At 46.9% G+C, this 27,875-nt stretch overlaps 1 protein-coding gene across 1 annotated transcript in view; it reads right to left on the bottom strand.

The window, feature by feature from the left end:
- Window positions 1–722: 722 nt before the first annotated feature.
- Window positions 723–27,875, bottom strand: part of Mid1 (calcium-permeable channel component Mid1) — a 134,459-nt gene continuing 107,306 nt past the window's right edge. Inside the window, exons 3-4 of the mRNA XM_077658573.1 lie at window positions 8,371–8,885; window positions 723–6,058 (exon numbers count right to left, since the gene is read on the bottom strand). Coding sequence (XP_077514699.1) covers window positions 8,545–8,885 — 341 coding nt within the window. The 3' untranslated portion in view covers window positions 723–6,058; window positions 8,371–8,544. The remainder of the gene's footprint in view (window positions 6,059–8,370; window positions 8,886–27,875) is intronic.

A 27,875-nucleotide genomic window follows, 5' to 3' on the forward strand; every position in this document is an offset into this window, starting at 1 on the left:
TCATCATATACAGTGGTCCGCGGTCTCGAGTGGTGTCCATTTCAGGCTTGTTTAGAAACACAAGCAAACTCATACGACAAACGTTTGTTCGAAGCATGCTGTAATTCAGAGCTGGCCCAAAAGTTCTCTCCTCGTTCCGGAATTTCGATGGCGGTAAGTGAACTCGAGATCACAGCTGATTTCGCTTGATTGGATTTGATTAAACAATTTTTACGCACCAAAGCTACGCTTTAAGCTGTGAACCACGCTGTAGTCGAAGGATACGGATAAATTTCTACCACGTATAGAGTTCGTTTATGTCGTACCTATGCGTCTAAATGGCATCCTTTTTCAGCAGACAGACTCTAAGAGTTCCCTTTCCAGTGCGTTCGTCTTTTCTCATTAGCAAATGCACCTTTTAAACTGCGTAGCCGAAGACAGGCGGAAAATAAAAAAAATGTCCCGGATACTGCCTCCCAATAAATTACGTGAAGGATGCCCTGCAACAATGCAGTGCTGCAGTTGTGCAACACTGTACCAATGTAAGTAAGCGGGCAAAAGAAGAGCGTCGTACAATTTCAGACTGCGCGACGTACTCGTTTACAGTGTACCCGAGAAATGCGCATACCCCAGCGCCACTCGGACTAACGCGCGCGTCGCACAAAACGCGCGAAGAAGCACCGCAGCCTCCTCCGAGCCGCGCAATCCTGCAGCCATTTTTTTTTGTTCCTTTTGCCGCGTTATTCTCGGGCCGATACGAGTCTCCCCAGCAAGACGGCCGAGGCAAGCACGCTCACAATCGTTCCCTCTGTGCACGCCGGTCTCCTTTGTGCGGCCACCGAACGTTGGGTCCGTTTAGGGGCCGCTTCTCTCCGAGCGAGCGGGTTTACTGGCGGGACGGGATTTGGTTGATAATAGAACCTTTCCTCCTTCTGCTCGCGTTATCGCATATTTTCTTCTTCTCTCTTTTAACTCCTTCCTGCCCGCGCATAAAGCGCGCTCGCCTACTGCGATCGAGTCACTTCTTTTTTCCCCGGTTTTCCCGTTTCTCCCTATTCCCTGCTCCAATTCTGCCTCCCACTCCCTCAACTTCTCCCCCCCACCCCACTTTTTTTTGGTGCATCTTCTCGGGGCCTGTGCGGCGGCGGCGCCACATTCGGCGTTCTTTTCATTTCGTTCCGCCCTCTGCCTGGGCTTCTCCTTCTCGTGCGGGGAGAGAGAGAGAGAGAGAAAGGGGGAGCGCTCCTCGTTGGTCCCGCAGACAGGCGCCTTGCATCGGGAAGAGGAGGGAGAGGCGGCCGCCAACGCCGCGAGCGCGCTGACGTTAACGCCACGGTGACCAATAGCGACGGACAGTGACAAATGGCCAGCACCCACAGCGCGCAGCCAGTCAGTCGGAGCCGACGCAGCCGCGCGGCAGAAAAGGAACGGCCGGCGAGAAGAAGCAGCAGGGAGGAAGTCCCCGTCGAGCTTCGTTTTCTGCCCCAGCCGCCGCCGAGACCGCTTCTTCCATGCATGGTCACTTCCCTTCGTTTGCGCCGCGCAGTGACAGTTATTGTGACACGTCCGAGGAAGGACCGCTGGCCTGTCGGCACGCACTCGAGAACGTCCTCGTTTTTCCCTTCGCGCCTGCACCCCCGTCTTGCTTGTTGGAAGCTTTGTTTGTAACTCCCTCGCATCCGCGACGCGCACCTGAAGCCACGGATGTGTGGAACGGCACGCAACATGATCGCTCGCGCAGCTGCATAAGCCGCGACTTGCAATTATAGGGGTAATTACCGCCACATTTTTGCACACAGCAACGCAATGTAAGCATTTCACGTGACCACCGGCAAACGTGCTGGCGCTGCCAGACAGCTAGCACCCTATAGAAGCGCCACTTAATTTTATAAGTGCAGGTAGCTGCAGCGCTAGGCATGAATTGACACGACGAGGGCTCCTGCAGCTTGTCGGCAGGGGTACGGATTCGGAGATGTTATAGTGTTAGCACTCTCTGGTCGTTGTCGCTTTTGTTGACGCGGGAAAGTCTCTACGTTAAGTTAAGCGCAAATTCACGAGGACGTAAGAAATTATCCTGCCGGCCTGCGGGATTGGGTGTAGGCGTAGCTCCAGCATTTCCAGCGTACTTCGAGCATTCTGCCTCTGACCGTTGGCGTACTGCTTGCATAGAGAACAGCATCCTTCCTTCAGACACCTGTCAGTCACGCAGCGCCCATTCACCTTGGAGTCGCGGCGGATTTAAGGGAGGGAGTGGTCGATCGCCCGCCTTCGTCCCCATCCAAAGCGAGAGATTTTACACAGGGAAACCAGGCTGAACTTCATAAAAAAAAGTCCTAGAAATGCGGGCTTAAATGGGGCCGTCCGCAAATAAATGACGACACTGACGCCAAACAAGTTCCAAGCGCTTTATGTTAAGCGGCGAGCAGTGTTTTGCGATGACCATCAACGGGACCGCAGCGATATCTTCACGTTAAGGTCATAAGCCAAACGAACCGCACAATCATCCACTGGATCCATCACCAGTGTGTTGTGTATCGCTATGGGGAAAATTATTTTGGTATAGAAACAGAATTTCCCGTCACATCAGCTAGGTAAGTCAACGCCAGGGGAAGGTGTGAAGGGCAACCGGTGCTACAAGTTAGGAAGAGAGAGAGAGGGAGAAAAAGACGCAGAAAACACATTCCACAAAAAAAAAACGACTCTCGTATTGAGGCAGTGAACAATTGCTGTGGCCGCCAATAATTCAACAGTTGCAAGTAGCTTTGCTGGTGATAAATAAAAAAAAACAATCTAGTGCAGTCACTGAAACCTGCCTTCGAATAGTTTGTTTCTTTGGGAATTGACGTTTGTATATTGTAATGAGCGCTGCTTTCCTGGTGTGTGAACCTTAGTGAAAAAAACACAAAAAAAGCTGTCGAACGTTTCTATGGCCATACTTGCACTCTTAACACTGATCGCAGCGTTGAGAGAGCAGATATACTGTTTGTGTTTTTTTTTTCTCCATTGCTCCCTTAGCGTACCCACACACCCGGCAAGGGCTTCCCGACCTTTCTGCTCAGCTCAAAAATGCGACTTTCATCCTGACTCAAAACCGCGTACTGCGCGACCTAGCCGAGGTAATGAGCGGACAATGGTAGATTGCTGGCAACCTTCGCATGCTAGCCGAGGTAAATACAGTACGGTACAGTACCTATCGGCACACAACTGAATGGTGTTTTCAAAATACGGGAGCGAACGACACTTTCCGGTTCTTTCTACACGGCTTTTCCATAGACAAATGAGCCGCCTACAGAAGTTTGTTTCTCAGATTGGACAGTGAAGTGAAAGGAACTTGGTTTCTCAAGTACCGCGACTCGATGTTTTCTGTAATGCTGGACGGGGCTGTACATGCGTTTACGAACGTCGCACAGCGTATATCATTACCCAGGGGCGAGAGAGAGAGCTCACGAACGCGCTTATACATCCGCCCTCAACAACACCCAGGAGGAGGTTCGCGTATGCGTGTGCGTGCGTATGTGCTCCCCGCGCACTACTTGTAAGTCTGTCCGTGTTTCTGTGTGTGTGTGTTTACAGTGAAATGTAAACAGAGAAAAACGAAAAACAAGAACGGAATACAAATGGCAAGAGTGACCTAGCTTGGAATTCGTCTCCGCCGGTGTTCTGCTAGCCGCTTCCGTCCCGCAGAGCACACGTATGTGTACATATACACATATTACATGTACATACATATGTATACATATATATATATATATATATATATATAGTTGTCTCTCTTTCTCCCGATGCTGGGAGACGGGAAACACAAGAGTCTTGAGCCCTGCAGAAGGCGGCGGCGCTGCCATCTTTTTTTTTCTTTTTTTTTCTTCTGTCGCACGAGCGGCGTTCTCGGTCCGGGTAGTGAGAGGAGCGGGCCCTCCGCTCCAAACGCGTGGCCCGCACAACTGCTGCTGCCGTTGCTGCTGGCTTCTTTCTTCGGTGGCTGAGTGGAGGCACACGGGTCGTCGTCGGTGTGTGTCGCGCGGTGGCATCGGCACTCGTCCCGCGGGTCTCCGGCATAACGTTTTTTGCTCTTTCCTTTTTTTTGTTTTTTCAGCGGCGTTCGCGGCGCGCACTTTGTGTTGTTGGCGGCGTCGCGAAGGAAGCACTGGGATTGGCCCACCTCGGAAAGATGAAGAAGAAAAAAAATAAAAAAAAAATTCCACGAAGGGTGGTATCCTCCGTCGTTGTAGTTAGAAGCTTTTTTTTTTTTCCTTTTCGCCCTTACACTTTTTGTGTGTTTTGCGGTGTGTGTTCGGTCACGTGATGGTAGTGTTTCCTGCGCTTCTACGTCACTTTATTGTCGTGTCTGAAGTACCTCCGCTCATACATCAGTTTATAGACGTGTAGTGCTTTGCGTTTACTTTTCTAAGTGTTTGGCTTTAGGCCGCTTGGTTTGATGTCGTGCACTACACTGTATAGGAAACCCCGCCGAGGAGCCCGACACTGGAAATGATGGGACGTGCCTTTCTTGCACGTGTTGTTTCTTAAGTATTTTTGCTGACGAGGGCGTCGTATGATCATGCTATAGTCGGATACAACTCAAGAACGAAGCGGCTTTTTTTCCCGTCAAAGAAGCCCGTTCAGCCAGTGGCGTCGGCCGATTCTCATGACCCTGCTAACGTGAAAATGCAGGGAAGATACTTATCCCCGACCATGAATGCAGGGGACTGTCCCCTTTCATCTGCCACTCCCTGCATTGTTACACCAGCAGGGCCATGAGACTCGGTCGACGCCACTGGCTGACAGGAAAAGCCGCTTCGTTTTCTAGTTGTATCCAACTGTACCTGTATTGTTCAAACGTGGCGGTATAGCAACGTCCTCGTAAATGCGAATCGTATAAGCAGGACTATGAGTACTTGCACCTGGTTTTGCTTTTACTTTTCAGGTGGCTTTAATATATACTCTTTTACATGTTAAAAAAATACCTCAGCAGTTTCCGAGTTTTACCGCAAACCTAGAACGCCAGTGAACTAAAACTGTGCTCAAAGAGACGCCACTTAACGCAACCTAAAGATACAAATTACGGACAGTCGTAACGGAACTCCTCTACACGTTCGGGACAGCAGTTGCGCTTTTGAATACCCTTGAAGTGGAGAAGTGGAATGTGTTCCATAAACCTTGCCTCGTGCATGCTTTGCCGGCTGTCAAGGACGGCAAGTGCCGGCTAGTATGGGTCGCCGACGCGCGCTGACCATTTTTGCTTTGCTTTCCGCTCCCACAGTCGCCGCTCTCTCTCTATACTTGTGCAGAGACCGCGCGAAATAACAACAGCCCCAATTGCTGGTTTCGTTCAAGAACTCGACACGGAGCAATTGACAGCGCGCGCAATTTTTTCCCCTAACCGAACCGAAAGTATAACGCCAGATCTGAAGAAAGGGCAGGTCGCGAAGCTTGTGTCTAGCTCGGAACGCTGCTGCGAAAGCAGAGGAACGAAAACTTCACTTTTGTTTTCGGGAAGAGTGGGAAGAGGGGCGGATGAAAATCGCTAATAATCTGAAGCATCACTCCTCCCGAATGCTCAAAATAGGAGAGGTTGTGCATCTCGAGTCAAGCTGTAGGCCCTGGTCGTCAAGTGACGAAACAACTTGAGCTCTCATCCCTTTCGCCTCTTTCTTCCCTAATATGAAGGATTGAAGGATATGAAGGATACGGAGCCGATTGTCTTAATCTTTTTCTTTTTGTTTCCCAGGGAACGTGAGATGGGCAGGATCGACGGGGTTCTCTAACGCCTGGCTTCCCTCCCGATTTTTTGTTTCCCTCCTGTGTACGTGTTTTGCTTGCTTTTCGGGTGTGTTGTGTGAGTGGGCGGGTGGCGCGCTCTGGTGTGCGTGCCGGAAACCCGGAGAGGCTCGCGCACCGCTTCCGTGGTGTGTGTTTGCAAGAGGCGGCGTGCCGTGGTGGTGGCGGGCTCGTTGTTGCTGTCGCTCGGTGAGGGGGGACGTCGTCCCACCACGGCTGGGGCCGCCGCTGCCTTCCTTGGCTGACGCGGGGGCCGGCCAACGCTGGTCGCCCTCTCTCTCTCGCTCTGCACGTGCCGGCCCTGCGTCGGAGAAGGAGCACACGCTGCTGCAGTTTGAAACCACCGTCACAATGGCCGGAGAGTTCCAAGGGCGCTGCCGAGCGTTGACGCTAGTATCGGCAGCGGAACCCCAAAGCCGGCTAGTGCTGCTGATAGCTGCGCCACTGGTCGTCAGCGCCCCTTCTGTGGCCACGGTTACCATGGGCTGTAAACTTTTGACAAGGGCTACGTATTTCCTCTAGTCCGTCTTTTCAGTAACAACTCTCTCTATCGCCGTTAATCCTGCATGCAGATTGCCGTCGTGCGCCCGGTTAAGGGTCTTGGTAGTACAGATTGTTGGGCCAGCTGGTGAAACGACAATCAAGAAAACGTTTCTGGCTCGTGCCGCGTCGTTGTTTGCGTAAAGTTTTCTTGATTATGGAGAAATGAGTGAAAGGGGGAGGGGGCAACTATCGCAGTTTATTCTCAGATGTCTTTAAAATTGTTGGTTATGCAGTTACTCATCGCCCCACCAGAAGGTTTTATTCTGTATGGCCATATACCAAATGGTCCAGCTTTGTATCCACTTTTCTGAATTCTTTAGTTGGTTTAACTAAAGCAATAAAAATTGACAGGACGATCATGAAACCTGATGCGAGAAAGCTGCGATAGCAGTTGCATTCACTCTCGATGATTAATTTGATGTTTTTGCTCTAACGAATGCTTTTAATCAATCCAAGACTTCACAAACACGACGTAATTTTCCTGGAAGGCGGAGGTGAACGGGTGGGTGGGGGGTATCGCTTCTGGAGGGTGCGGGGAGAGAGGAGGTGGGTCGAAGGTGTCGATGGCTGTGTGTGCAGCCCCTTAGCTGCAGGGATGTGGTGGAGAGGTGGCTGAGGATTGCACTTCTGGATGGTGGAGGCTTCAATTTCTCCGGGGCTTCACAATGATAACGTATTTTTCGCCAGTTGGCACCAGTACTGATATCGCATTGATATGCGAATTAATGCAACGATAGATAATTTTTGGCTTCTTGTTTTCGAATCCGTAAATTCACAGCATTTAAAATCAGTCAAACGCAGATGCAAAGAGAGCCGACAATTTGGGGCAACTCTCGAAATGATATGTCTTCCACGAATCTAGGTTTGGCATGCACTCACTTTTGGAGCCCGCGCGCGGGTCTGCAAACTCAGAAGGCTGCTCGTAAGTTTCCGGAGCTAGGATCGGTGTAGTGATTGGCCGGCGCATTAGCCACATTTATATTCGTTATCACCATTGGAAAGCTCAGATGTCAGTAAGGGTAGCCGCTCTATCTACCCGTTAATTGGCTACAGGAATTGTCACGCTCTCTGGGGATATGCAATTACAGTTTTAACATAACAAATACGTACTACCTTGTACATAGAATGGATAAGTTGGTTGCCTACTGCGTCTGCTCAAAGATAGGCGAGCGCCCGCATTCAGCCCCATAGGGGGGAGGGCAGCGGACCGGCTTTATAACGGATTTGATAAATGAACTCGCCTACACACAATAACGCCGTAAATGGACCCGCGGCGGTGTCTGGATTAAAGCCCAGGCAAACTCGGATGGCGATTTCACATACAGTGCTTGGACAAAAAGTCCTTGAGGCTCTTCTTTCTACATTCCTCAGCAGCGACACAACGGAAGAGAAGCAAAGCGCGACCAGGCGCATGCCAGTGCAGGCTTGAAAGAACTCGGTGCGAGACCATCGTTGACTTTTTGGTGTAAAATAAAAAAAGCGCGGTCAAAGGCACAGAAACAGGAAGAATGCTTTACTAAAAACTAATAGTTGTTAGCTCTGTACACAGCCACGTAATCGCTCCGCACGCGTGATTTACTGCGGTACTTGTTCGCAACGACATTGAATAACTGAACAACGCCAACTGTCAGTTCTTGGAAGTTTTATCTGCGGTAGGTGTTGTTCTATGATTTGTGAGGTGCCACAAGGACGAGAGCAAGGAACACATGCAGACAGGACGAGCACAACACTACCACTTGTTCTATAGTAAAAACCAGGTGCCCAGACAGACTATAGCAAGGACTAACCAACCTAGGTACGTTCCTTTTCGTCGTCTGCGCAGCGCTTCACAAACCACGTCAGTCCTCACCATCGACCATCCGTAAGCGCGGTGCGACGCACCAGCTCAGTGCCACCGTAAGCGTCGTTGAAGCTTTCAGAACCTGCGCAACACTCAACACAGGAGACGTGCGCAGCATCCTACAAAACACAAGCGCATCCTGTCCACGTCTCCCGCGTTGAGTTGATCTCCAAGCTTCAGGTGTGGTTGCACCCACTAGAGAGTAAGCAAGCGTTGCCATACTGTCATACCTCGTGTCCCGGGGAGGGCCCTCGCAGCAGCAGCAGCGGCGGCAGCCGGCGGCCGTGCCTCTCATCGGCCGGGCGTTCCTACGCGAGGTTGGGCGGCGTGGCGTGTTCGCCGCTCTGGCAGTCGTCGTCTGCTGGCACGGAGGAGGAGGAGGGAGGAGAGGAGGGCAGCCGGTGCTATGAGCAGAGTCTGTGCCGGCCGCGGGTCCGGCCCGCCGCCCACCACACTGTCACCACCACCGCGGTCACCGAGAGACCACCGCACGGCGTCCGCGCACACCCCGCCCCACTGACACCGCCGCTGGCCGTCGTCGGCGCACTGGCGTCGTCGCCCGACGGCGGCGGGGCGGTGGCCGCCGTCGAAGAATAGTCCAAGGCGAGATGGTCCTCGCCGTAGCCGTCGGGGCTGCAGGGCCGATCGTCCGTGAACGTCGCGTTCACGTGGCACGGCTCGTAGCAGTCCCCCGGCGGCCCGTACGACGAGTTGCTGATTGACGGTAGGTCCGGGATGTTGGGGTCTGCACACAAAGGGACGAGGCAGTCATCCGGGTTCCGCGGGGGGACCGGACGTATGCCACCGGACAAAGATGACCGCCATTCAAATCACAGTTGAGCCACTTCATGCTGACCCACAACGAGCACAGGAAAACGATGTCTATAACGGGCTTCTATACGTACCACATCAACATGTTGAGCTAGGAGGCGCGCCATAATAAAGGGCTCTGCACCGACTTAGACTATGTACTTGGGGTCCTTTAAAGTACGTCAAGGTCTCAGTACATGGGCCGGGATCGAATGCGCAAACTGGTGCTCATCAACCGCACACCGTAGCTATTGAACCACTAAACTGGGTAGGGTACGCAAGAAGTGAGCCAGCACCATGCTCGCGAATGCCAACCGGAAGCGGAACGTACACATCAGTAGCGTGTGATCACCTGCATACATATTGAGTGTGTATGCCTGAAGGCAATCACATCGCATATGTAAAAAGCGTGACCGCAAGACGGCGGATAAGGACATTAAAAATTGTACTAAGCTTGGAAGAACAGCGATCGGTATCATTTGAAGACCATAAAATTGTTTTTGGCGTAAATTTAACCTTCTAGATGTTGAAATAAATGAATAAACAGGTTTGTCTAAAGCGATGCAGCGGTAAAAACATTCCAAGGCGCTAAAGGAAGCTGAGGGAGAGCAAATAAGACAGAGCCGTAAGTGAAAAACGCTGCTGTTATATGTCATAGGGCATATACACGAATGCCCTGTAGTTGCAGTTGCCGCGAGGCACGCTAAGGACGCTCGTGCGCGCATTCAATTAGAAAGGCAGCGTTAGCAGCCCACTTAATTTCTACTTGAGACATCAGTTGCGCGTACCGAAATAAGTAACACACATAGTAGTACAGAGCACACAGACACATACAACGCACATATAGCATTGAAGACACAAATATATTCTCGAGCAACCAGCCGGAAACGCATAATTAATCTAGGGCGTTTACACACACACACACACACACACACACACACACACACACACACACACACACACACCCACACACACACACACACACACACACACACACACACACACACACACACACACACACACACACACACACACACACACACACACACACACACACACACACACACACACACACACACACACACACACACACACACACACACACACACACACACACACACACACACACACACACACACACACACACACACCTGTAGTGCGTGTAACAAGAAACTGCTAGCTTTCTGTGCTTCATACGAACACAGACATGGCAACAAGCAATTTTACTATTTTTGTTGTACCCAAGGGTGAAGATGTTTTGTACCGTGCCCAAGACATGATTGCCTTAAAATGCACCAGTATGACTGCTATTCCGCATCTTATTCTAATTCTTATCTTCAAAGCAGGGCAAAAATTTCGACGCCCACTTTGAGCCTCAGCTGCTTTTGCGATGCTGTAATTGAAAAATCTGAAATGATTGCAGGAGTTGTGTCCTGTGTACTTTTTGTGTGTGAAAATTAGAAAGTGATCAAAATTGCATTTAAGTTACTGCTTGATTTTACTATTCCTTTCTGCAAGAAAGTGCAATGCAATGTAAATACTTTTTGTGAGTAGTAATTGATAACATGAATTAATTACATCGCAATTTTCACAAAATAATTAGCAATGTAACTTAATTACTTCTCAAAAATAATTTTCCCATATATGGCGAGGAAAATAAATGTCCAGTTTAAATTACGCATTAGGTGATTCCTCTTTTGAATCTGGGGAACAAATATATTTTTTATGCTATATTTGGAACAGCATACAGCACTGATTCGATGGGGGAGATGCGGCTGGGTCCTTCGACGACGTCGATGAAGCATCACAACGCCGTTTAGGAGTCTAATAGAGGGCCACAGGAAATGGCAGCAAAAAATATATATGGCCTTACCTTTCACTTTCACTTCCGTAAGGAAATGTTTGGAAACGAAAAGTACTAACAGCTGCTGTATGAACGATCAAAAAAGTCTGTAAAGAGCCTAACCTTTCACTTTATTAAAAAAAAAGGTAAACTGAGCGTGAAAACTAAAGGTTACCGCAGCTGCGGTAAGAACTGGCAAAAAAAAAAAAGCTACAGAGGTGATTACTGCTACCACGGTCGGAACAAACCGCTAGTTATCAAGTTAAATTTTGCAGTTTTTCCACAACACCTAACACAGCGGACTAGAGTTGTGTGCTCAGACTCCACGTGGTTTATTCTCGGTCAAGCGCAAGCAAGCCGCATGAAATACACCGCCCCAGCGAGTTTCATTTAGAGCCCGATATTACTCCCGCCCACACGCTAGGAGCCGCCTCGTATGGCCCAGCGTGGACAGAATCCGCGCGAGCTGAATACCGACCCTCACAGAATACCCGTTCCAGTGAGTCAAGACTTGATCAGGAGATCGGCCGGCGCAGTCCTCTATACCGGGCCGGCTATATACCCTTTCTTGCTTCCCGTCCGGCCTTTACCTTTAGCCCGAGGTGTGATTAATGGGGAGACGGCCGGGATGCGGAGAGGAGGAGGAGGAGCTGGCCTCGCTTCACTAGCTCTATCGGGCACACGCACCGCGCGCACTCTCTATATACACGGTGTATTTATATCGCCGCTGCGCCGGCAGAAGAGCGATCTATATACACAGTACGGGCGCTGCCCGAACACACGCACGCGGACATGTATAGGGAGGAACATGACAGAAAATAAAGCCCAGCGGAAGCGGCTCCGAGGGTGGAGAGACAACGAAGAGAGAAAGAAAGAACAGCGACGCGGACCAAGAAAGAAGAGAGAAGAACACACAGAGAGGAGATGGCGGAGGCCGACGAAGAGATCGCTCCGTAGTGGCGGTGGGTGCCGCCGCGGATGAGACGGTGTGGGAAAGGGCGCGGGGAAGGCAGGAGGCCGTCGAAACAAGCTAGCGGATCAACGAGCTTCCCCACCCCTACCGCGACTCTCTTCTCTCGCGCGAAAAGGGATGGCGGCCGCCCGCGACGGCAAACCAATGCGTCCAAGAACAGAGGTACCACCTCGGAGAAGAGAGCAAAGCGGGATCGCAGTGTGCTCCTTCGCATCGCCCGTGTGTGTGTGTGTGTGTGTGCGTGTGTGTGTGCGCAGCGAGAGAGATTGTGTGGGCCATCTCTCTCTTTTTCTTTTATCTTTCCGCGAAGAGGGGGGGCTCTGTTCTTGCCCAGTTCTTATATCTCTCCCCAACAAGACGTTGTCCTCCTCCTTCTCCTCTTTTTCCCGCACGGCCGCATATAATAAGGACGTGCGTGAGACTGTCGGCGGCGGAGGCGGCCTGATTAGATCGGGGCGGTCGCTGCGCGGATGTTTCGATGCGGGGCACGGTTGCGGAGTGCAAGCATCAATTCCACACTGAGCTGGGCTCTCGTCGCTGACGCTTTTTCTTTTCTTTGTTTCTTTGATTTCGTGTTAGTGCGTACCTTTCGGAACGAGGCATGTGCGGCAGTCGTTCCGGTTCCTGTAAATTGGCGGCTTACAGCTTGCTTACAAATCACATGGTTTCAATTCTGTTAGTGAACGAAGAAGCGCTCCTACGTATTGTTTTTATTTATTACCGCGGATTTTGCGCGCATGTGGTAACGCAATTTTTCGCTCGCTTTTGCATTAGGAAGGGTTTCTCCATCGCTTTGCTGACGCTGCACGAAACTTGTGAATACTCTCTCAATTTGCTATCCCCATTTTAAATTTAGATCATCGCTGGGAATGAAAAAAAAAATGAAAATTGGTTTTGAGGAAAGGGAATGACGCAGAAACGGCCTTACTTCTCGGTGGATATCTCAACCGCACCGCGAGGGAAGGGGGAAGGTGGGAGGGAAAGAAGAAAGAGGTGCCGTAGTGGAAGGCTCCGCAATAATTTCGACTACATGGGGATCTTTAACGTGCACTGACATCGCACAGCACGCGGGCGCCTTGTGTCTTGCGTCTCTATCGAAACGCGGCCGCCGCGGCCGGGTTCGAGCCCGGGTATGATTGCTGGGTCAATCTTATTCCAAGCAGCCGCTTGAATAATTTGAATAAACAGCGCGAAAAAAAAAAAGCGAGCATAACGGAAAGGCACTTTTACGGGAAAGACGGGTTCTGAGCGTCAACTCATCTATTGAGCCCAGAAAGTGTATGTGTGTGTATGTATGTGTTTCGGACAGGCTCTGTCCGAAACGTCTACTCAAAATAAATCTATGGCTAAATGAAGCGTTTTCAACTTTGAATTATATATATATATATATATATATATATATATATATATATATATATATATATATATATATATATATATATATATATATATATATATATATATATATATATATATATATATATATATATATATATATATATATATATATATATATATATGTATATGCGCAATGTCAATAATCTCCAAACACAAAGGAATAAACAAAAAACTCAACCGGGTGAAACCGTCGATTAACGACACATTTTTCAATCAATCATAACTCGTTAGCAGCACATGTCGCACTCCGACAGAGTGAAAATCAGAAAGCAACAGCTAAACTGGCCGCCAAAAACAAACTACGTATAGCTTGTGTAGAACAGGGCGAAAACAAACTGCAAAGAACTTGTGTAGAACAACAACGCAGAATATCGTATCACCTTAGAAGGGCAGTGTCAAAAACATAAACGGCTAAAATTAAAAATTCAAACCAAAAACCCTGCGTAGACAGTTCAGAACAATTCGTTGCAAAGTAGTGTCAAACTACAAAGAAAACCGATTCAAAAGTAAAAAAAGACACAAGGTATCGCTGGAAAGTTGGCGGGAAAGCGTCTTCCAAGGAACAAGAACAGCCTACACGTGTCTGTCTCTGGAAATCGGATTTCTTTATCAAGAAGCAAAAGCGAAGATGTGCTAGCACCATTCTCCCGAGCTTTGATGATAAAAAGGTTGCAATAATCTCTCTCTCTCTTTCTCAATTTCGTTCGTTCCTTGATAAAGAACTCCGATTCCAAGACGGACACGTGTAGGCTGCTCTTGTTCTTTGGAAGGCTCGCTCGCCAACATTCAAGCGATATTTTGTTGTTTATTTTTACCTGGCTCTTTTTGTATGAAGTTGGACATTGATTTGCAACAATTTGTTTTCAACTGTCTACACGAGTTTTTTGCTTTTGATTTTTGGCTTTATCCTTTTGACGCTGCCCCGCTAAGGTAACAGGATATTCTGCGCTGTTCCTCCACCAAAGTTTCTTGTTAGTTTTTGGCCAGGTTACCAGTTGCTTTCTTGTTTTCATTTTTTTGGGACTGTGGCGCGTTCTGCTAACAAGTGATGACTGACAGAAAAAATGCCTAGTTAATCGGCAATCCCATCTGGTTGAGTTTTTCTTTTTTTTTCCGTTTGCTTTTGGAGAAAGATTGATTTAGCGCAGGGGTTTATATGTGCTGCTGAATAAATGAGCTCGTATTCAGTGCCAGTCTTGTTCGCAAGTGCGCCTTTCGGTCATCCTCGTTCTTTGGCGCTGTTTTAACAAGTGCAGCATGAACCAACTATTCCGAACCAGAACTTTAATCGCTTGCAAAACTCACGCCTGCCATGGCGTTGTTAAACACATTTAAAGCGATGACACGTGGTGTGCAATGTCCCAGGGCAGCGTAAGGCTATGACAAAGCGGATGAAGGCAGAGACTGAAATTAAGATTTCCGCTAAGAGGAGGCGATACCCGCTGGGAGGCTGTTTAGGTAAGCGGTTGTCATTGGTCATTGTGAAGTCTCTCTTCATTCTTCTTTTACCTTCAAGAGTGGGCTGCCTACAGTTCCCAGAAAATCTTCAAACATATGATTCAGCTGAAAGGACGGAGCACAAGACGGGAGGGTTGAGGACACAAGCTGGATTAGTAGCAGGTGCTTCATTTTAGCTGGTTCACCTTTCCCAAACTGCTGCATTAGCTTTACATCTACTCAATTTTTTTTACCTAAGGAAGTTCTCCTGAAGAAAGAGCTTGTATTTTACGTTGATTATCAGTTGATCTTTAGCGCATGTGTATATTCATAGAACAGGGATACTTTTGACCTCTCTCACCGCTCAAACGTCGTCGGTGAAGGCCGAACCTGTGTTTTAGACGGTAAAGATATTTGAATTATTCGCAGAAGCGCCATCTGCGTGACATAAATTATACGTACAGGGTGATTTTTTCTTTAACGTTAACAGATTTTTATTTGGAAAAATGAGAGATACGCCACTGCGGTCTGTGCAGGTGGATTGTACAGCAAGGCAAACATTATGCTCCTGATATGGATCAGTAATTAGTCTACTACTAAAATAAAACTGCCGAATCAACTTTTTTGATATCGATTTCAGGACAGAGTTATATGGTGAAACTGAAGGCCGTCGAAATTGTAGGTGATTCCAGTTTATAAGATTTCCTAATTGGCAATGTTCGAAATATGTAATGTCAAGAATACGCATTTGAAAATTCGTTGTTCTGGCTTTTGCGCACTGCACATCTGTAAAATGGCGTGGCTTGCGTTTGATATGCATCAAATACGGACGCTGTTTGTGTATTTCGTGGTGTAGAAAAAGTTAACTTGATTTCGGCGACTGTACAATGCGTAGCAATGCCATTTTACAAATATGCGATGCGGGAAAGGCAACTCAGCGAGTTTTCAAATGCATATTTTTGCCGTTCGATACTTCGAACCATATTGCCAGTTACGAAAAATTTGAAATAGGGCTCACCTTCTATGTTATTTCATGTCCCGTAAATGACTGTGCACTGTGGCCGCTCGTGCGCACTTATTTTTTGGACAGATCCTGGACATTTGCGCGCGAGAAGTGCGAACTTGATCACTTTTTGCATTTTGTAAATAGTGCACAAAGTTCTCCTCTGTTCTTTCTTGCTATCGCTCCTCTCTATACTTCTCGCGGTCCTTCCTCTTTCCCTTTCACCTCCGACGGCTGCAGATTGGCTGCTTACAGATATTAGATAGCAATTGCCGCGGCCGGCAACGTTCTTTTCCTTCACTTATTTTTAATTAAATCACTACCACCACCACCTTCTATGTTGAAGATCTTCAGTTTCGCAGTATAACATTTGTGCCTAAAATCAAAAATAAAGGTTGATTAGTTCATTTTACTTAATTAATCGTCTTTTAGATTATTCATATCAGGTAATAATGTCTGCCTTACTACACAATCGCCCCTGCAGAGACCGCGTTGACGTATCTCTCACAGTTTTCAAGATAAAGATCTGTAAGTGTTAAAAAAAATCATCCCATATAAGGCATTCCGAGCTTTGTAGACATACGTCATAACAGGATGATGATGATGATGGATTTTTATGGCGCAAGGGCATCTGTGGCCAAAGAGCGCCATGGCACAAGGTGTTTTCGACTACTCAAGGTGGGATCGAAGACCCATTTCCTAAGTATTTCACCCTTAAGGAGCCTAGCACAAGGCTGGGGAGCGCTCACCCCATTTTTCACCGGTGGGTACCCGGCGGCACTGGGGATCAAACCCCGCACCTCCCGCATGCGAGGCGGATGTTCATCACTTGGCCTCCGCTGTGGTCCGTCATAAGAAACGTTTAAATTGTTTAAAACAACAAGCGGACGGAAGGAAATACACAATACGAAAGAAAGAAAAAGCGAAATTTGTAGTTAATAATTGCTTCAAGCTCGCGGTAAAGTTAAATTGAAGTATTAAACTTTTTAGCCTTATCATTACCGCTGTTTGCAAAGCGCGTGGTCTCTCACGTCACTTGACTCGTAGAACTGAAAATATGTTATATTTTAGCGTGCTTGTTCTGTGAGAGCAGAAAAAAGGAGTGTTCAAACCGCTAAATTTTATTACCACATTAGTTTCATTTGTTTCCTAAACGCACTCAGGATTATGGTTTTGCTTGGGTGCCTGTATCTAAATGCAACCTTTATCCGTAAAGTTCCGAGACTGAGTCCATTAAAAAAAAGGGTTTAACATTGAAATCATTTGTGCAGCACCCCATCGAAATAGTTTCCCTTGTAGTCTATACACAGTTTCCAACGCTTGTTTTGGCAGGGCTGTCAGCTCCTTTGTCGTGACGTCTTGAATGGCCTCCACGCTCCCCATCCAGCGACCTTTTAGGGCTCTCTTCACACGAGGAAACAGGAAACAATCGCATGGGGATAGGTCAGGCGAGTATCGCGGATTGGGAAGTACAGTAATGCTGTGCTTGGCGAGAAATTTTGTCACGCTGAGAGCAGTGTGCGGCCTTGTGTTATCGTGGAGAAGGCTCCATTGCCCAGGTGCCCATAAGTCAGGGCGACGGCGTCGCAGTGCATCACGCATGTGTTGGAGCACGTGGATATAAAACTCTGATTCACAGGCTGCCCTTGTGGGGCGAACTCGTGGTGTATGACACTTCTGGCATCGAAAAAAAAAGCTATAAGCATCGTCTTTGTTTTGGTCTTCTGTCGCCGCACCTTTCTCGACGCCGGAGAGGTTGTGGACCACCATTCGGCGCTCTGCCTCTTTGTTTGAGGATCGTATTGAAAACACCATGCTTCGTCTTCAGCAGTGATGCTGTCGACGAGTGCAGCACCCTTCTCTGCCTCGGAGAGCAAATCAGCGCTCACTGATGCCCGCGTGTCCTTCTGGTCATGTGTGAGGGAGTGCGGCACAAGTCTGGCATTCAGCTTTCGTTTCCCCAAGTTTTCACGCAAAATTTGGTGGCATGCTGTCTTATTACTCTCAAAGACATCTGATAGCATGCCGACTGTAATGATGCGGTCTTGCTGTACGATTTCTCTTATCCGAACCATGTTGTTTTCATTCCGTGAGGTTGAAGGGCACCCCTGCCTTGTGTCGTCTTCCATCGACGTTCTCCCCGAAACGAACCTCTTGTGCCACTCGAAAACTCGCGCCCGCGATAATGTCTCGTGGCCGTAAGCGTCACAAAGAAGCTCATACGTCTGTGTGGCAGTCTTGCCAAGTTTTACACAGAATTTTATGTTTACACGCTGTTCGAGGTGGACGTCCACCTCTCCACATTCACTCAGAGTAGAATGCGCAAACGACTAGTGACAACGTATTTTTCATTAGTACCGTCTAGTGGCTGCCAGGACAATTAACATAAATAGCTCAAGTTAGCCCGAAAAGATGGCGCTACACATACGCACCAACATTTTTGGGGGGAATCATTTCTAGAGAAGAAAATAAATTAGTCTCGATACTTTACGGACAAATGTTGCACATGGGACAGGAAAAATTGTTTTTAAGAGCAATCGGCCAATTGATTTAGACGACACTTGTCGGACTTACAATACAGCGCTAAAATATAGTAATCGAAAGAAGCGGAATATCAATGTAGTCCTCGAATTTATGACAAATAATGCCCAAGATTTGAGTATTTAGAAATACTGTACGTGGTTCTTGCAGCTCTTATGCTCTGTAAAGAAATTAAACACAATTATGATGAAAACTACACTTGTTTATACTGTTTCAAAAGAAGGAGCAACAGTTGAATATGGTGTGACGTTGGGCCATCACATCTGCAGCCGTGCAGCCGTGGTTACGATTTCACATGCAGTCTAATCTAGAATGTCCACTTTGTCCGCTTTGAATGCTGCCACACGTGTGGTATGGAAACGATGGCGTGTCTTAATTTAGAATAGAAATGATATTTCTAAAATTTGCTCCAGCTAGTGGACTACGTTAGTATTATGTGCACTGTTAATTATTATTTTACGTGTGCTACTCTAATTACACTGCGCTGCATTAACATTTGTATGGCCATCCTGCTCGGGCATTGTCAAGGCAGGCAGTATTGTATGTATGTATGTATGTATGTATGTATGTATGTATGTATGTATGTATGTATGTATGTATGTATGTATGTATGTATGTATGTATGTATGTATGTATGTATGTATGTATGTATGTATGTATGTATGTATGTATGTATGTATGTATGTATGTATGTATGTATGTATGTATGTATGTATGTATGTATGTATGTATGTATGTATGTATGTATGTATGTATGTATGTATGTATGTATGTATGTATGTATGTATGTATGTATGTATGTATGTATGTATGTATGTATGTATGTATGTATGTATGTATGTATGTATGTATGTATGTATGTATGTATGTATGTATGTATGTATGTATGTATGTATGTATGTATGTATGTATGTATGTATGTATGTATGTATGTATGTATGTATGTATGTATGTATGTATGTATGTATGTATGTATGTATGTATGTATGTATGTATGTATGTATGTATGTATGTATGTATGTATGTATGTATGTATGTATGTATGTATGTATGTATGTATGTATGTATGTATGTATGTATGTATGTATGTATGTATGTATAAATAAATGATAGTTTAGTTGCAGGGCTCAAAGGAAATTTAACTCCAACAAAAAATCTTCTTAAAACGGACACGCTATAATCTTTAATTTTTAAATGCTGTGCATAAGCCATCAAATGTGATGCGGCAATTACGCAACAAAAGCTTACCGGCGCTCCGCACTTATTTGAAAGGAAAAAGTGGAGTGGGACAAGCTTAGACATGCGTTTAAGCTCAGATTCTCGTCTGGGCGTTGGGCCCTCCTTTTGATTTGCTCTTTTCATGAGGCAAATGTAAACCAGGTTCTGCATGTAATCGAATGTGTTCTGGAAAGTTTGAACCGCTGAATAATTTTAGATGCTTAATGTCAAGTGGAGCATGCTCCTCTTAACTTGCAGGTATCAAGAGCTGGCTTCAGGCAAATTACGTAATAATTTTATTATTATTATTAGAAATGCTTTGTGCGTTTTGTTCTGAACTACAGTGAGCACAGAGCATTTGATCAACAAGTGAGTCGTCTGTAGCAGAAGCACAAAAATATGCGGACCAGCAAGACCCAAGAAAGAAAGAAAGAAAAAAGGGAAGAAAGAAGGAAAGAAGGAAAGAAAGGAAGAAAGAAACAAAAAAAGAGAGAGAGAGAAATGAACAAGATCCCAAGCTTTCTGCACTGTCTGCGCCGAAGGAGAGGCGGCGATAGTTGATCTGCAAAAAGCTTTCATCTTTTAAGGCTGACTCCTCAGTGCTATACGCCTGAGTGACCCACGCGAACAGTGCTCCGCTATCCAGACACGAGAGGCGTCTCGGCGGCCTCCGCCTCCTCGTCTTTTTCGATTGGCCATTCCCGGGGCGGACAAGTGGCGGAAGACACACGTGCTCGTCGAGCTGGCTCGGTCAACCGTCGCGCTGACCGCTGACTCTCCGTCGTCGCAGCTGCAGCCGCGAAGCATCGACGCTCGACGACGCCAAGGCAAACAAGAGCGCTCGACTAGCCCCCCAATCTCTCGCGTCACCGGCCAGACGGCACCGCGGCCACACTGGGCACGCAAGGCGCCCAAAGGGCCGAGAAATAACAATGGCAGGGCCGGACGGTAATCGAGGAGGAAATGGGGAGCCATAGAGAAGGGCGCGCTGAGGTGTGCCCGCGAAAACAAAAAGAAGAAGGGGCGTGTACAGTTACCGGGACGTCGGGCGCAGCATCAGAAGAGAAGAGGGGTGCAAGTTAGAAAGAGGAGCGGCCTGGACACACAGGGGCCGGGCAAGATGCGAAATGCTTTCTTGCGAGCGAGTGGTGTTTGAGGCGCAAGGCCGAATTCTGCGCCTAAGCGTGTGAACTGGTGGTCAGCTCCCCATAAACTGTGTCACATTGTGACGAATGACATTAAACTGAAGTGCTCGTTACCACACCACCCACATTCCCGCTTTTATTTTTGCAACGAGGCTGGATTCTTGCTGCATCTTCAACTGAAAAGACTTCATAAGATGCGGATTTACTGTCTTCTCAATTGTGGGCATGCAGTGTGAAATATTCATGCTTGAATTGGAAAGAAGTGCTGGGTTTTAATGTAGTTAAAGATAGTAGGCGTGCGAAACCATGTGTTCATTCTTCGCCTCTTCACTCTGGCAACAGCATGTGCACGCAACCGTGTTTCTCTCCCTTCATCTTCACACCCTCTCTCCATTCGGTGGCAGCTGACGCGACGCCCTCCTCCCATTGGCTGCAGCTCGCGCGACGCTCCTCCGAACTAAGCCGAACTTACCCGAATTACTCCGAGGCTTCACACAAGATTCTTGGTTTGGTTTGACCCCATTAAGTAGTGCTTTTGCACTTAAATAAAGCAATAATAACTTCGGCCAGGGGCAGGTACTGGTTGGTTTAACGTGCTCCTGCTGCTCAGCGCAATTTGGAAGGAATAACAGGGACTAAAAACAGGGACAGGATTCCTTAATAAAATATATTCTTCATTTTCGTCTATATTTTATTGAATTCTCACATTTAGGCAGGCGTTTCATTATCTAACCTTTTGCAGGTTACAAAGTGTGCTCGAGATATTACATTTGCCTGGAAAATGTTTTTTTTTCGGTTTCATACGAGACACAACGATGTGATAAAAAGAGCGACACAAGGCACGTTCGACATAGTTTGTAGGTTTTTAAATGAGAGCGTTTTACCCCGATGTCGAAAAAAAAAAAAACTGTTCGGCGTCGGCGTTGGCAACCGTTTGAAGCCTCGCAGCCGGAGCGGCCCGTTGCTCCGGCCACTCCGGCAACCTGCAACCTCCGGCCACCTTCCCGCCAGATTGTGAGCAAACTGACCAACGTGGAAGTTAACAGTTAAATTAATGACTGATCGCGAGATGTTGTTCGGGAAGAGCAACGTCGGTCTCAAAAGCCCCACCGGTGGCAGCAGCTGCCATCGCAGGGCAGTGGCCCATCGCTTAACCGCTGCACCACTGCGCTAGGAGGGGGTATGAGGACTCCCAGCGATCTATGAACGTAACGCAGAGAATGACCAATTCCGCATGCATGGGCATTAGCCTGTTAACGCTCTCGCGTCATACCATTATGGCGGGGCTTAAGAGTCCCTTCGAGTTTGTTTTTTTAAATCAGCACATGATTATACATTTTCATGGCAAACTATTTCTTCGGATAGCTCCACAATGAAACAGAGCAAAACAAGCGAGAGAGAGGGATAGAAAGAAAAATTTTAGACTTTCTGGCAACACGACCGAGGCGGCTTGACGCTGATCCGTTAATAATGTTCGGGACTTCCCCAGGCATGCTACGGAGAAACTTTCACCTGACTTGTGAGGCGGAGCTCTACCCTGAACAAGAAACGAACTTTCCGCAAAAATGTTTTCACGACACTGAATTTTCAGCGACTGGTCTCGTCATTTTTTCCCAGTTATGTGAGTTTAATCAGTGATATCTTCCCGTACGGTGGGGAGTTTTCGATCCCCGCGTTAATTATAGTGCGGTATTTCAAACGCGCTCCTTCGACCGCAGAAAACCTCCGCCTGAATAAAGCAGCAACTCGTGATCACAAAAGAAATCTTCACGATTTTGAAGAGTTCGTTTAGCAAAAATTTAAGAACATCTGAAGGGTACCTTAGCAGAGGAAGCGCCGAAATGTTTTACTACTGTGAAGCGTTGCCATAAAGTATATTATGTAATTTTCGAAGTTTTGACGCATTATTTGTACTTGAAATGTTATAGCGGAAAGCGCGGCATAACTCAGTTGTCAACGCATTATGCATATAAGCTTCCTACATGAATGCGTAAGGAATATTTCCTGAATCCAGTCATATTGATATTATATATGCAGAAGCAAGTAGGCTTAGTTGGTTCGTACGCATTCTTGAGGACAAAGAAATGACAAAACACAAGGCACCGACTCGCAATTAAGGTTTACTGGAGGTACATAAAAAAACTATGTTAGAGCTGATATGCTTTTTCGGAAATCATCACTACCACTTTTCTTTCTTTAATGCATCGCATTACTGCTGCCATCTTCGTAAAAATTTGTCCGTCTGGTGTCGTGTGATGCCGCCACCCTTCATAAGGACTCCGCCTATTACCCACCCACCTTAGCCCGCTGCCCATTAGCATCCTCCAGAATGCTTCTCCCACCATCATACGAGCGACCTTCACTCTTTAGATGGCTCACCCACCACCAAAAAAACCAGCCACCACTTTCCAGAAGGCCTCCACCCGCTCGTTTCTAGACTTCTGCCTTTTAACGCTGGCAGCATGTTTCGTCATGTTTCAAGTAATCAACTAGCGCAGCTGCGTATACATTAATTAAAATATTACGAGTTGCATTGAGTGCCCAACCCTGGCGGTAGTGAAGGTGCGGCCCCGCGCGAGCTACTAGCGAAGAGTGAACGATGTCAGGATGAAATATCGATTAAATATAAGGCAATTAAATTATACCGGCCAAGACCTTGAAACACCTAGGTTTGCGAAGTTTTGTCAATGCCATATAGTGATTATTCATTGAATTACAAACTTGGCGGGCCAAACTGAACGTTAACCAGGCCAACGCAAGCGATACGGGACATAAAAAGACAACGTTTCACATTTTATCCAAATCTAGCTACTTGTGGCTGAAGATTTCTCCGGACACCGCTTAGAGAATCTCTATGCCATAAAAAAGAATTACAGTCGAGATGGAGCGAGCCGCTGAGCTTTAATAACGCAGATCGTGCGCTGTATTACAACATGTTTCGCATTTCATATTAAACAGCACATTAAAAAAAAAGCAAACCCGAATTTCATTCCGACGTCGCACGCTCTCCAAGAGCGGAGCAAATCGGCCCCAAAATTATCGTGACAAGACTCGGCCGCGCGGCAGTGGTGGTACAAATAAGGCTCAAATCGTTAATGCGATGCATGTTCGTGCGTGTGCGTGTGCGCGTACTAGCGTGTGTGTGTGCGCACGTATGTGCGTTCAGAAGCTCCCAAAGGTCTCCATTTAATTTTCTTTAAGTGAAGAGATAACACCACAAAGCTCGCAAAGGAAGTGCGCGAAATTAGAAACTCGAAGCCTTTGTGGTTCGTTTTTTAAATCTTATATTATCTAAGTTTTCCATTCACGCTTTTGCGCTTGTTGGAGTAATCGATACCGCGACGGTGGCATGAAAAGAGGTGGGTACATTAGCCCAATAAAAAGCCGGTTTCCGCCAGCGAACCGCTTTGCGAGTGTAAAGCGTCGGGGAAATAGGGGGACCCTGAACTGATAAACGCCTCGCGCTGCGTCCGACGTTCGCTCCCATTGTATCGCGTCCCGATTTCGGGCGCCGCGGGGAGACAAATAATAAGGGCGATAGATCAAACTCGTTGAAAAGCGGGAAATTGCTGAGTGAATGCGCGGCGATCGCCTTCGCCCGTCCAACTGCGTTTAGCTAAGCGCGTGCGCACACTGTGTACCTATTTTTTCTTTGCGTTAATTGTTAGCAGTGACTTGTGCTACGTTTGGCGGGAATAGGTTGGATTTTCCGGGTATTTGTATTACGTGGTAGTGGAAGAGAGAGCTCGAATAAATACTCCATCTTCACCACTGCCTCCACCACAACAACGTACTGATGTTATGATGTGTCTTATCAAATGTTGCTAACATTTTTAGCGGCGCGACGTTTGTACATTGAATTGTGCCTATTTCCTCACAAGTCACAAAGTGTGGAAGAACTTCGACAAGGTTAGCTTACAAATAATTTTACGTGATATCGACACTATAACGCTGCTTTACCTGGAACAACCTTCAGCAAGGTACTGCGGCAACTGTAGATCGTCGAGCGAAAGCTCTCTACGTCTTCTGAATGGCACGGGGGGAGAAGATGGGGTAGGGACTTGCGTCAAGGGCGGTGAAAACAATTCTGCGCACAGTATTGCAGCGGTGATCATGATATTAGATAGCTTTAACGCAGCGTAAGCAACAGCTCTACGTGCGCAAAAAAAAAATGCAGGTGCGCATGCGAATTACGCTCGGCGTGTTACGTGCGCCCGAAATCTTTCGAGGTTGGAGTTGCGGCTTTTGCGAAGCTTGCGTGGATAGTGTTGGCAACATGGCAGCGTCCGCTCCTCGCCCTCTCGTGACCAAATATCACGTCAACGCTGAATTATTCGACATGATAGCTGGCCCTAAGCGATGTTGTTTGGTATTGCTTCGCCCCCCCCCCCCCCCCCCCGATAGTTTAAGATAGTAACTATTCGCCGTTCTTGAGATAGGTTCTTTGTTTTCAGCTGACCTGCATAATGTGAACCCTCTCATCATAGCAACGACACCAGGAGAAGCACTTTGCCAGCCTTCAGTAAGCTTTTACATTTTTTCGCTTTTTATTTTTATTTAAGAAAACTGTTATAATGCTGTATACACTGTCATTAGCGGTTACGGCACAACTTTCTTCGCAGCAGCGTTAAAGTGGTTTGAGTCGTTGTTACTAGATGGCGTTGCATCCGTTTGCGCTTGTCAGTTACCAGTGGGACGTACTACAATGTGCCGTAACGGCTTTGCGAGCAGCAAAGTCGTCGACTGACCAGTTCAAGAATAATGTTAATTACAAAAGCACCGGTATGCATGAAATCAAAATTATGTTTTTCTTTTTTTCAGTTTGCCACGCAGAAAAAAAAATCTGTGTCAGAATTCGTGCATTGCTGTAACCTACAGGCGCGGCCAAAATATTAACAGAGCTCGCTTCGGCGTTTGAAATTTTCTTACGCATTCCGTAGAGAAGATATGATGATTTGCTGGGCTCATACGCGAGCGCATTTGCTGCATGTGCTATGTTTAAAGTACTTCCTAATTTTTGCTGTGTAAGGTTTGCGAACTGTTTGATCGTCCAATCGTGCTCCGTAATTTTGGGGTCGGGACTGCATATCTTGTATATATACACGTGTACGTCTGCCCGAAAGCACATTGGGATAATTGGTGCTCGCAACAATGAGTCAGGAGGGCTTTCCTGTAAAGCGTGCTTTGCCTGTTAGACACTTCTGTACTGTAACAAAGCATACCACACAAACGGTAAAGACGACGAAAAATTGGGCTAAATTTACGAATCTGCCTGAAAGAAAAATGGTGAAACCTTGCAAACGACAACGAGCTCAGACGCTCTATTAAACTGCTGGACCAATACAAACAGCTCCACGACTCTATTTCTGTAAGAAATGTAGTGTCAAAATTATGTAAAAAAAAACTTAAGTAAATATTGAGGGCGATTTAATATCTTCAATTGTAATCTTTCAATCTAGAGTATTTTCTGATTGCCTGTGGCATGCGCAAGTTGTAGTTTGTCGTGACCAAGAGGTATTTCGCCATTTGTCTTATGGCGAACTGACAAACACTTTCAATTTTAGGCACGCCTAAGTACAAATGTGTGACTTACGCAAGCCCTGCGCGTGCAAAGAAAAATAACACCAAGTCGACTAAAAGTCAAGAGTGGCTCAAGAGGAGCCCAGCATCTCTTTTACCAAATTATATATCAATATATATATATATATATATATATATATATATATATATATATATATATATATATATATATATATATATATATATATATATATATATATATATATATATATATATATATATATATATATATATATATATATATATATATATATATATATATATATATAAAAAAACAGAGTCAGATGAAATATTTGTTCCATGATGAAGAGATTACTCAAAGCAGGTCTACAAAGAGGCACCAATTAGCTAGGCAATGGATACACCACAGAAAACTGAAAACACTTTCACAGATTGGCTCAAGTAACTTGAAAAAAAAAGGCACATACAAGTTCGAAAAGGGAAACATGAACTTAACAAACCGTCCACTGCATGAAATAGCAAAAAAATTGAGCAAAAATGTTTTAACCAATATCAACAGTGTTGAAATAACGGTGTCTAGTTTGGAACAAAAGCTTGAAAATGAATCGGCGTTAGCAATGGATGCGTCCAGGCAATTCCACTGCCTGGTTACTCGCGGGAAGAAACAGTGTTCAAAAGTGAGACTGCGATATGGGTATTCGGTTCCTGTATTGATGTGAATACTGCGTTGCTCGCGTAGGTCTCACGAATGGTAAATTGCTGACTGGAGCCCCGTCGAAGATGCGTATTCATCGCGTAATATCCGGTAAAGGCAAACAGAAAAACGCACATTGATGCGACAAATAAGCCGTGGGTACTGCTATTAGAATAAATAACCGGTTATTAGGAAATAAAACCCGCTGTAGCTGCCTCATCCAAAGGAATGCTGTGAGTGAAGGAATGGAGGAGAGAGTGAAAGAAGGAAGATTGAACGCGGTGGCGTAGTGGAGAGCTCCAGGTGAATTTCGGCCACCTGGGGATCTTTAACGTTCACTGACATGCCGCAGCACACAAAAGTCCTCTGAATTCTGATACCACGGAACTTCATGGCATGCTTAAAAGCCGCATTAACCGCGTTTTGGGCGACCTCTCACAATATCTCGACTTTCAAACGACCCGTTACCATTCATCAGCTGTTTTTTTTTTAAAGAAAACCTGTGACCATTCGGCTACAGAGTAGCCTTTCATCCCCTTCCTTTTCTTTTGTCGCATTTGAATTTTTTTTCCCGGGAAACATGGTAACAAGAAACGCTTTAGCCATCCCCCGCGAATTCAGCCCATTATCATCACCCGGCGACCAACACTGCGGACGCTATTCTTGCGAGAGGGGGCTGTTCGGCGCGCTATCGTATAAGAAGCCGTACTGCCTTCAGTGGCGATGCATGGGGGGGGGGGGGGGGGAGGCGTTAAGCGAGGCTCGCCGAGGCGGCTGGCTGCCTCCGTCGTGCGCCGAACAATGGTCGCGTGCTCTCACGGCCGTTGGCGTCCGTGCGGGAGGCGTGGGCGGTGACGTTGGCCTCGCGTGGCCTGATGTTGCTCGGGCCGTCGTGGAGGGGCACAACGTCAGCCACGCCGCCAGTGCCTCGCCTTTTCTTTCGCCGCGTCCGCTGTTTCCGGCACTTGTGCGAGCCTTACTCGTACGCGCGAGCGTGATACGATGGGCTCGCCCGCTTTCGCGCCAGCAGTAGCAGGGCGTCGTTCTGAACGCCTACGTGGGTTTTCGTTGTACAACAGCCCTCCTCCTCCTGAGGTGAGCCTGCACGCGATACGGAAACTGAACAAAACGA

Source organism: Amblyomma americanum, chromosome 3 (genome assembly GCF_052857255.1).
Source record: "Amblyomma americanum isolate KBUSLIRL-KWMA chromosome 3, ASM5285725v1, whole genome shotgun sequence".
Lineage (NCBI taxonomy): Eukaryota > Metazoa > Arthropoda > Arachnida > Ixodida > Ixodidae > Amblyomma > Amblyomma americanum.